The sequence below is a fragment of the Coffea arabica genome, chromosome 2c (assembly GCF_036785885.1).
Source record: "Coffea arabica cultivar ET-39 chromosome 2c, Coffea Arabica ET-39 HiFi, whole genome shotgun sequence".
NCBI classification, from domain to species: Eukaryota; Viridiplantae; Streptophyta; class Magnoliopsida; order Gentianales; family Rubiaceae; genus Coffea; species Coffea arabica.
The window spans coordinates 65,490,682-65,501,257 of NC_092312.1; the positions used below are offsets into that span (position 1 = coordinate 65,490,682).

Sequence of the window (10,576 nt, forward strand, 5' to 3'; positions counted from 1 at the left end):
ATTTTTTTGTTTTTTGTTGGAGTTGTAGTTAGTGTAGACAAACTTAAAAATCGATGGTTAACAGTTTCAACAGGTTCACGAGTTCGATAGTTTTGATCAATTTTGACCAGTTATTTATTAATTTGGACCCAAGTAGTCCATCTTGAGTCAATTTAAGTAATAAAGTCACTTTAAACCAAATGGACCGTGCATTTCCATTTTGAGGCCCACGTGGTATTGGCCCAATTTCAGTCCAAACACAACTAGACTTGCCACAAACTTAATTTAATTAAATTTAATCAAGAGTAATTTAATTTATTTTTTATCTTTTTTTTTTTTGTCAAAATGGCAACATTTCATTCATCAAAACCAAGTTACACATCCTGGAGCAACTGCTCCTCAACGTTTGCTTGAGCACTATCAAGCAACCAAACTGGAAAACAAGCTTTCCAATCAACAACAGGCCCTAAATTTAGAGCAAATTTTGCTGACTTATGGCTAACAGAGTTGAACTCCCTTCGAACAAAGGAGAAACAACATTCCCCAAAGTTATGTTTTAGCAGCTTAATATCCTGCAAAACTGTGGATATAACCACATCATCCATATCCTTCAGTATCCTATCTATTACAGCCTTACAATCTGATTCTATAATGATCCTTCCCCAGCCTTCCAAAGCAGCTTTAACCATTGCAGTTCTGATTGCCAATGCCTCCTCGAGTATTGGTGCTGAACATGTAAAGGAATGACAAGCCCATGTAGCAACCGGCTTCCCCTTCCAATCTCTAGCAACAATACCCCAGCCAGCTTTATTTGTCTGCTGATTCAAAGCAGCATCAATATTCAGCTTGATCCACCCTTTATCAGGAGCAGCCCATCTTTCTTGCTTCCCTACCCTTTGCCTTAACTCTCTCTCTTCCTCCCTTATTTATTTTTTTATCTTGACTAAATAAATCAAATTAAATTTTCAACTGCTTACAGTGTCGAAAGAATCGTTTGAAAAAATAATGTTTTCAAGTCTTTAATATGGCTTTAAGTTCACGCCTATGGAGGTATTATCTGCCTTGTAGTCTGTTTTCTGTAAAGGCCAGCTTTAATTTTAACTTTGCTCTTAATCCAAATTTGTGCTTTATTACCAGCCAAGTAATATTTCTGTTTATTCTTTAAGTTTTATTGCACTGTAATTTTCTTTATTTCAAGCTTGTGCAATAGGATATATTCCAGACGATAAGGAATTTCTTATTTTGCAAGTTTCCTAATCTTAAATGGGCGACTATGTGAATTTGCAACTTTCCTGCGTCAAAATGATTTAAGCAAGTGAACTATTTTTTTGTTTTTCTTCTTCTGCTTGTGGTGGGGCCTCGGGGCAAGAGGAAGGAGAAAGGTCAAAATTTATTGCTATTTGTGAAAATGGATCTTTTTTTTTTTAAATATGCTCTTTATTAATAAAAACGAAATTACAACCACAGCGGGCAGTACCCAAAACGGGCCATCCTATACTTTCCTCAGCCTAACACGTCTAATTGATGGCAATCCCAATCTGTTTAACCTAACCTCCCCCCGAGCCAACACGGGAAGACCCAGCTCACTATCATAAACTCTAACCAACTGTTGCGAATGAGAGATACCCACGTTGGACAAAATATCAGCAACCTTATTCGCCTCTCTGTAGCAGTGCACGAACCTAGCCTCCCCCACCAAGTGCCAAATTTGCTCCACCTCTCTCCTAATATGCCAGGGGCAATGATAGCGTCGTTGGAGGATTTCCGTTAGCAACAACGAATCAGACTGAATCACCCTGGGGGCAACTCCCTTTCCAAGACACAGCTGAATCCCCAATAAGGCGGCCAGCGTTTCAGCGCGAAGACTAGAACCCTCACCCAGGTAAGCCGAAAAAGCCACTAATACATGGCCACTGGAATCCCTAAGCACTCCACCTCCACCGCTCACTCCAAGGTTACCCTTAGCACAACCATCCGTATTAAGCGTCGTGCATCCATATCCTCCTGCCTCCCAGCGGACTATCCTGCACTCATACAAATACGGCGCTTGAGACACTCCCGTATAGAATACCTGGAAATTACTCCCTTGAACGGCCACCTTGAAGTGGATCTCAAATGCCGCCTTCACATCCTGGAATACTGCACCACATATCTCCTTCGCCCGAACCCTTGCACCATCGAACACCACTCGACACCTAGCCTTCCAAATGTTCCAACAAATAAATATCGGGGTAACAGAACAGACGAATCTCTGCTCGCCCGACGGTGCCAATGGCATCCACCAGGCAAACAAATGTGACCTAATGCTAGAGCTATCACTAGCTATACCACATATACTCTGAAAGTAACTCCAGACCTCCAGTGCCAGTTGTCCCGTGGAGAATACATGTTCCAGCGTCTCACCCGTTGCATCCACACAACAAAAACATTTCGACGCCAACTTGACACCCATCTCACCTAGGACATCATCTAACGGTAAGCGCCGCATAAGCAAGCGTAGCATGAAAAAAGATACCTTCAATGGTATCCTAGCCTGCCATATACGGGACAGCACCAGCGAGCTAGTGCGTCCCTGCCTTACCTCCTGATACGCCGATGCCAAAGTGAATGCCCCTGACTTCGTAGGCATCCATACCACTTGGTCTGTCCCCCTCCCACTTGGAACCGGAGTTTTCATCACCAAATCCACACTGCCTGATGGGAGAATCTGCAACAAACGGCCCCTGTCCCAGGCACCATTAGTCATAACATCTGCAAATGAAATGGCTGACACCACTGGGGCTCTAAGGAAAAGACCTCCGCTCCCCACCCAGTTGTCATACCAAAAATCACAGCCCCCACCATTTAACAACCATAGCATTGATAGTTCCATCTGGCGGCTCACATCAAGCATGCGCCTCCATGTTGCTGAAGCAGATTGAGCCCAGCCCACCTGACATGGGTGAACCCCTTTGCAATACTTTGCCCTCATGAAGGATACCCACAAAGACGATCCTGTGCGCAAGATCCACCATAACTTACATGAGAAAGCCTTATATACGTCTCGGACCCGCCGAAATCCCGCGCCTCCCTCCTCCTCCGGATAACACAGCTGGGACCACTTTATCCAATGATGCCTATTCAGCTCGCCAGACGATCCCCACAGGAAATTAGCGCATAACCGCTCAATATCCTTAAAAGTAGCCATCGGAATGACCGCAGCGGATAGAAGATGCGTCGGAATTGCCGAGAGCACATGCTTTATTAGCACTAACCTCCCCCCAGGTGACAAAAGCTTTGAACGCCAAGAAAGGATTCTTGCTGAGATGGAATGACACACCTCCCCAAAATACGCGGATTTACATCTGCCAACATAAAGCGGAAATCCCAGATACCGAACCGGGAACTGTTGCCTTGGAAAACCTGTAATACGCTCTATTACCCTTCGGCGAGAGAGACACACTGATGGGTGCACTAAATATCCACTTTTCTGGGTATTTACCAATTGACCAGATGCCCTTTGATACATCTCCAACACCTGTACAATGTCTTTTAAAGATCTGGCAGAGCCATTCGCAAATATAAGTACATCATCCGCAAAGGCTAGATGAGTAACCGTAGGGCATCCCCTGGGAACAGTGAACCCCAAGAATCCCGACTGCAAAGCTAGGCTATTAAGCCCTCGGGATAAGACCTCAGCTCCAATGACAAATAACGCTGGTGATAGCGGATCGCCCTGGCGGACGCCCCGACTCGATTTGAAAAATCCATACGATGCCCCATTGATAATGACTGAAAACCAAACGTTAGACAACAATCTCCACACCATGAAAATGGATCTTGAAGAAGTTGTTAAAATGTATGCTCTAAAGTCTAGGGCTTTATCATGTACTTTACTATTTACATTTAATGAACGGCATTTTATTTTATTAAATATATTTTTATCAATTATATTTTTATCAATTAAATAGATAGAGTCAGTAAAATAAATGTATGCATATATAAATGTAATTATGATATTATGATTATGAAATACATTTAACTAGGGTTTATTTTTAAATAGATCTAGTCATATCTTTAATATACGAGACACTATTAATACGGATTTCGCATAGATTATGTTTTCTCCTTTTAAAAGAATTAGTAGATCTCATTTACTATAATATATCAATATCAAAACTAATTATGCAGGTACTTAATAAAATGATCATGTTCACTAAATTGATCCACATGAAAAATATCACATGGATAATTATTTAAATGACAATGGTATATTTTTTACATGCCATGCATACATATGGTAGTAGTATTTGAAATTATCATAGTATCTTGAGCGCAAATTATTATACTTTGGCTCTTAAAGGGAAAGTGGATTTTTGGCAATCATTTGTTTATGCATGGATGAATTTAATGGTCACTGAAAACTAGATAATAAAATTAATCCTTGTGTTAATGAGCTTGATGTGCTGGCACCATATTCTTATGAATTTCAACACCTTAGCATGATCCCGGTCAAAATGCTGTCAGACTAATAGAAACTTTGGCACAGTCTGTACTGGGTAAAATACAAAAAAGCCCTTTTTTGTGATTAAATTAACTTATGGAAAAGCCTCTTATGATTTCAAATCATACATTCTAGTTCCTTGTGATTTAAACTAATTTGAAACTGCAACGAAAATTATCAAAACTAATGGAGACGGATGAAATGACACTACCCTAATATATACAAGTAAAAAAATCTTCTGACAGCCATTCTGGTTAAGCGACCTATGAAAAGACCCCTATAATTAAACTAACCTATGAAAAGACACAACCTTGCTGCCACCACCATTCTCCACCTTCTACTGCCACCCTTTCCTTTTTCATCCTCTCTCTCTTCCCCTCCCTCTTTGTCCTCCTTTCCCTCCATTGCACCCTCGTCAACAGGACCCGTTTCCACACCTCTCCATCTCCTTTTCGTGACTAGATCTATCACAGGAGGGAGGGGAAGGGGTGCAAGGGGCAATCTGGTTGCAACTCCTTCCCTACACCCACTTCCCTCTCTCCTGTGACTAGCTATGGTCACTAAGTAGGGAAGTGGCTGTGAGAAGAGAAGAGGGAGCGGAATGCAGAGGAGAGAGGGGGAAGGGAGAGGAGGAAGAAGGAGAGAGAGGTGGTAATGGAGGGGAGGGTAGCAGTGAAAGGTGGAGAGTGATGGTGGCAAGTGATGGGGGGTAGTGATGGAGGAGGAGATAAGGGTGATATTTTATTTTTATTTATTTATTTTGTATATAGAAATAAGATGAGTTTAGTTAGGAGTTTTTATTTAGGGTAAAATTCACTTTACCCCCTTGTGGTTTAGCATTTTTTTACATAACTCCTTTGTGGTTTGAAAAACTATATATAACCCCCTTATAATTTGGAATAAAGTATCAAAGTTACGGAATTTGCATTTCATGATGAAGTCAACTAAAATGTCAAAAGTATTTCTTTGTCACGGAATTATATATATATTTTGAAAATCATAAAAAGATTATGTGATAAAGTACTAAACCGTAAGGGGATTATGTAGTAAAACATAAAACCATAAGGGATTAAAGTGTCATGCATATTTATTTATATATTTTGGTCATTTCAGCCATTTTAGTTTTTATATAAGGATATTCTCGACATTTCTTTGAGTTCTGTTACAAAGAATCATTTCCATCATATTGATTTTTTAGTCCAAACTATGAAGAGATTATGTATAAATTTTAAAACTGCAGAGAGGTTATATGAAAAATCGCTAAACTAGAGGGGGTAAAGTGCATTTTACCCTTTTATTTACTTATTTTGTTTGTAAAAGACTGAAGAGTAGTAGTCTATTTGGCACGGGAACACAAGTCAAATTTGGGATATTAACGCCATTTATATCAAAAGTCTATATTCATACTTGAAAGCTACAACAAAGACTGATACTTACACTTCATTAGCTTTAACGGCCAAAAATCCCAGCCAAAGAAAACTACTGGAGTACTGTGCAAGCCAAAATGCATCTGGAGTTCGGCAGTGGCCGCCCGGCCCGACATTATAACGACAGACACCATACACTTGAACCATTTATTTATGGTCCAATCCAAATGTAGAAGCCAACAAAGTAAACCAAAAAAAAGCAAGACCATCGGGAAAATATAATGCCCCTTTTTTTGAGTGTGCATGGGTGGCTGAGAGCTCTGCTCTTCTCTCTCTCTCTCTCTCTCTCTCTCTCTCTCTCCCTCTCTTTTTTAATTTATTCCCTTCACTTTTTTGTCCTTTTTCTTTTTTCCTCCATAATAGTTGGTTTTGTTTATATTCTTTTCTTCTCTCTATCTATTGGTCTTTCCCCCCCCCCCCCTTTTGTTAAAAGAAATGTTCATTTAGTGTGTTTCAAATTTTATATTTTAAATCAGTTACTGTTAACAGAGTTGGGCAAAAGTTACTGACAACGATAGGCGTTGCATTATTTCGCCAAACTACAGGATCCTTTTTGTAATATGGACAAACCTTAAGGGATATAAATGTAATTAACACTTGCTAAAAAACTAAAAGTTTTGGGGTTATATTTCATTGAGGAAAATAATACAAGTTAATAGTGGGCTGCCTTATCAGCCAATTAGAAAAAGGATTGTCCTGTGTAAGAATCATTAATACACTGAGAAAATATTCAAAAGAAAGAGATTTTCCTTAAACATGGAAATAAGAGAGGATGCTTATTGAAGATATAAAGAAAGTAAAAGATGATATTGTGAGTGACCCTTCAAATTGTAAAAAACTTTTTAATTTATAAAAGAGAAATTAGCTCTTAGTTCTATAAAAGGGGGAAACAAATATTGTGAGAGGCTCTTCAAATTTAAAGAATATTTAAATTTATAAAGAGTGAAATTACCCTTTTATTCTATTAAGGTGGGGAAATTTGCCTCTTGAGCTACTTGCAAGGTCAAACATGGTCTCCAACATCTTCAATAAAAAAGTGGAATTGCAAATGCTAAGGCAAGTTAGGGCTACGTCTCAACAGTGATTTTCCACCATTGAATCCTTTTCACCTCGGTATTTCATTTTGACAAATTCATTTTTGGTGCCAACTATTTCTTAAGTTTTTGGTGCTCCTTTTTCTTGCTCGATAACAACTATATGCAACAAATCAGTTAGTCGAGAAAGATGATGCAACGAGTTTTAACAGAGTTACAAAGAAACTCTTTGATGAAGTAGGCATGCACAAATGAGTCTAACTCAGAATGCCGTGGGATGGCATTCCACACATTTATTCTCATTCACCCACAAAACACGCCACAATTGTACAATTGCTTGAGATTTCGTAGAATTGTGCGATTGTTGTATTTTTTACACTATATGGTGTAAACCTATATAACTTTTTTGTGCTAATAAATTTTACTCATACATACCATATTAATGCATAAAACACATCTGTCCTTATAAGCGTATATCCACATTGTACAGGTAGTGCACCAATCGCACCTAACACCAACCGGACCTACCCCATTCTGCTCCCACACTGATTCAATCGTGCTCCAATGGTATCCCATGGTATTCTAACAGTTTCTTGCCTTTCCTTTTTTTACCTTCTACTTTCCTTTTCAACAAACAAAAGGAGAGAGATTTGCCTTCCCATGGGAAACATACATAAGTGTAACTGTTATTTAGAAACCTGCAGAATATCAAAACATTTTTTTGAACATAGGATGCGGGAAATATTTAATGATTGACTATACAATCCTTAGGTGGTTTCTTTTTTCCAAAATCAAAAGGAGAGGGCTTGCCCTTCGCATCGGTACTCTAAACTCGTCGCTCATGTCAAGTGTTTCTGGATCCATCCCTGAAGGGAGAAACCAATCAAATGTATGGACCAATGAAGCAAGGACTAATTGAATTTGCTTCAGAGCTAATGGATATCCGATGCAATTCCTCCTACCTGCACCAAACGGTAAAAGTTCGTAGTGAGTTCCCTTGAGATCCAGATTCTTGCCGAGAAAACGTTCTGGTTTGAAGCTTAAAGGGTCTTCCCAAGTCTTGTGATCTCGTCCAATAGCATATGCATTTACAACCACCAAGCTGTTCTTTGGAATATCATAGTCCATCACTTTGCAAGATTGCACTGCACAATGAGGCACTAGAAATGGGCTTGGAGGGTGCAATCTCAGTGTTTCTTTTATACAAGCTTGCAAATATGGTAGCTTGGCCAGTTGACTCTCACTTAATAAGCCTGTTCCTCCAATGGCATTTGTGATTTCATCACGAAGTTTTAACATGGCATTCTGATTTTTTGTTAGCTCGGACATCGCCCATCCAAGCGTGGTGCTGACTGAATCAGAAGTAACAAATAACTCCTGCACATGGATTATACCAAGAGAATGAGCATTTCTGTTTTCTTATATCATTACAAATATAACTCGCAATTTGGGGTTTCATATAACAACTAACATATCAAGATTAAAACGAGCATCAATACAATAACTAATCAAGATTACAACTAACTAAGCATACACGGCGGGATATATAGTGACATAAAATTAGACTAAACTTACAAGTTATATATTGAGATTTGATTCCATGACTTCTAACCCTTTGAACCTCAATATTTAACTAACATAATGTAACGTTTGGAACCGAAATGAGATTTCATCATCGGAATTATTTTTTCTCTGATCCTAGTTATAATATATTACTGTAACTAGCTTTTAAAATAAATTTTAAAAAAATCACTTTTACTAGTCCTGCCGACACAAATTATATCACAGTATGAGTGGGAGATAAAAACACAAGTTCTCCCTAACCACACGGTCTGATATCACGTGTTGGGAAGGCCAAGGGGTGATCAAGAGACACAAAGATTTAGCCAGTATATTCTTTATCCATTAGTGAAATTTATCCTAATAGGGGCAATTAAAAAAAGAGTAGCTGCAAAAAAAAAATTGAAAATAAGTAGGATATACAGAAAAAACAAAAAAAAAAAAAGAAAGAAGTTATCAAAAGTTTTTTAGTTAGGAAATAGGTAGCTTTAATGAGTCTTCGGGTTGTTTGTCATGCCTATGAGAGCTTTCATGTTGAATGAAGAAGCTAAATGAACAAATAGAAAAAGATTAGATATGGTATGTGTGTCTTATACATACATACATGCATATATATATATATATATATAAATATATGTATGTATGTATGTATTTTATTATAGTAACCAAGTAATTCTTAGCGAAATGCTTCCTGTGGTTTAAATTTTACTCAAAAAGTTTAGATTGGTTGTTAAGCCAAACATTGCCTATTGTAAGGTGGAAATCTCGAGTTTTGATTTCGTTAGTATTTGTGAGCATGGGAAAGAATCAAATTAACAGTATTTAAACAAAATGAACCAATTGGAAGATTGAGATGTCATACGTTGAAGAGGTTGAAGATTTCACAATCATCAAATGATTGTTGAATGAGAACATCTAGAAAATCTGCTCCGGATGTACCACAATCCTGCTTCCCTCTTCTCTCGCTAACGGTATCAGCCCATAGAGCTTCATTTCTTTCCTTATAATCCCTTGCTTTTCGCTTAGCTTGAAAATCCAAAGCACCAACCAAAGGAAATATGTCAGCCATACTAGGCACAGCAAGCTCAACTAGAGACCTCGAAAATTTCCTCAACTCACCCACGTTATCCTTGAGGTTGATTATATCTTTGGACATCATGGTATTTGTCAAAATATTGACAATTGTAGCGTACAATACGTCCACAATAGCCACCACCACACCTCCTTTTAAACCCAAAAAATCTAGCATATTTTGGACCTTCTCAGCTCTCAACTTCGAATGTGACTCTAAAGCTCGGCAGGAGAAAAGCTCGGTACGTGCAGTGCTACGTAAAAACCTCCATCTTTGGTTACATTCCGCGGATAGTACGATCATAGAACTTTTAACGCCTGGAATCACGTTCGATATACGCAAAGTAAGCCTACCAGATAAAGCCTGGTCGTGTGTCTTCAAAATTTCTCTAGCAGTTGCTGGAGAAGATGCAACTGCTATCAATTTTGAGCCTAATCTTAGGGAGATCAGGGGACCGTAAATTTCGGCAAGGTTCGCTAGACATGTATGTGTTTTTTCTCCATCTAGGTCGAGTATGTTGCCTATGATGGGCCATGCACGAGGGCCGGGGGGCAGATGTAAGCTGTTATTAGCTTTGCACCTGCTAAAGGCATGAAGAAGGATGGGCATCATAAAGAGAGTAGCATAGAGAAGATACTGGTTGCTATTCGTGACTTCTAATGCTATTGTATCCATATCTCTTGTCAAATTCTGAATTTTGAGTGTGGTTTTTGTATGTTGTTCTCCTTTTGGATTATATATATAATTGGAATCAGAAATGATGAGGTACCACTACTATTAAATATAGCCCACGTGCCAGGGATATTTTACTCGTAGAATTATTTTATTCCAAGTCAAAATGTTCTCCGGCTTGCTTCTTAGCTGCATCCTTATACATGTATATATATATATATATATATATATATATATATATATATATATATATATAAAAGAGCAAGGCTGCATCCTTTTACTTGCTGGGTTTCAAATTTTGACTAAATTTCATGTAATCACCTCCCCAAAAATTTATCACATACTAGTG

General features: G+C 38.5%; 1 protein-coding gene across 1 annotated transcript; it reads right to left on the bottom strand.

Annotated features, from left to right (window-relative positions):
* Positions 1 to 7,609: 7,609 nt before the first annotated feature.
* Positions 7,610 to 10,230, bottom strand: LOC113727470 (probable (S)-N-methylcoclaurine 3'-hydroxylase isozyme 2). The gene is made up of 4 exons (XM_072077103.1): positions 9,346 to 10,230; positions 7,886 to 8,300; positions 7,734 to 7,789; positions 7,610 to 7,621 (listed from the first exon to the last, which is right to left on the bottom strand). Exons 1-4 carry the CDS (start codon positions 10,228 to 10,230, stop codon positions 7,610 to 7,612), a joined length of 1,368 nt encoding a protein of 455 aa, XP_071933204.1.
* Between the last annotated feature and the right edge of the window lie 346 nt (positions 10,231 to 10,576).

Bases quoted from the DNA above. Each gene is read 5' to 3' on its own strand.
- LOC113727470 (XM_072077103.1), bottom strand. From the start codon at position 10,230: ATGGATACAATAGCATTAGAAGTCACGAATAGCAACCAGTATCTTCTC. The intron at 8,301-9,345 runs GTATGACATCTC...ATCCATGTGCAG, and splicing joins AAATCTTCAACCTCTTCAAC to GAGTTATTTGTTACTTCTGA. The intron at 7,790-7,885 runs GTAGGAGGAATT...TTCTCCCTTCAG, and splicing joins ACTTTTACCGTTTGGTGCAG to GGATGGATCCAGAAACACTT.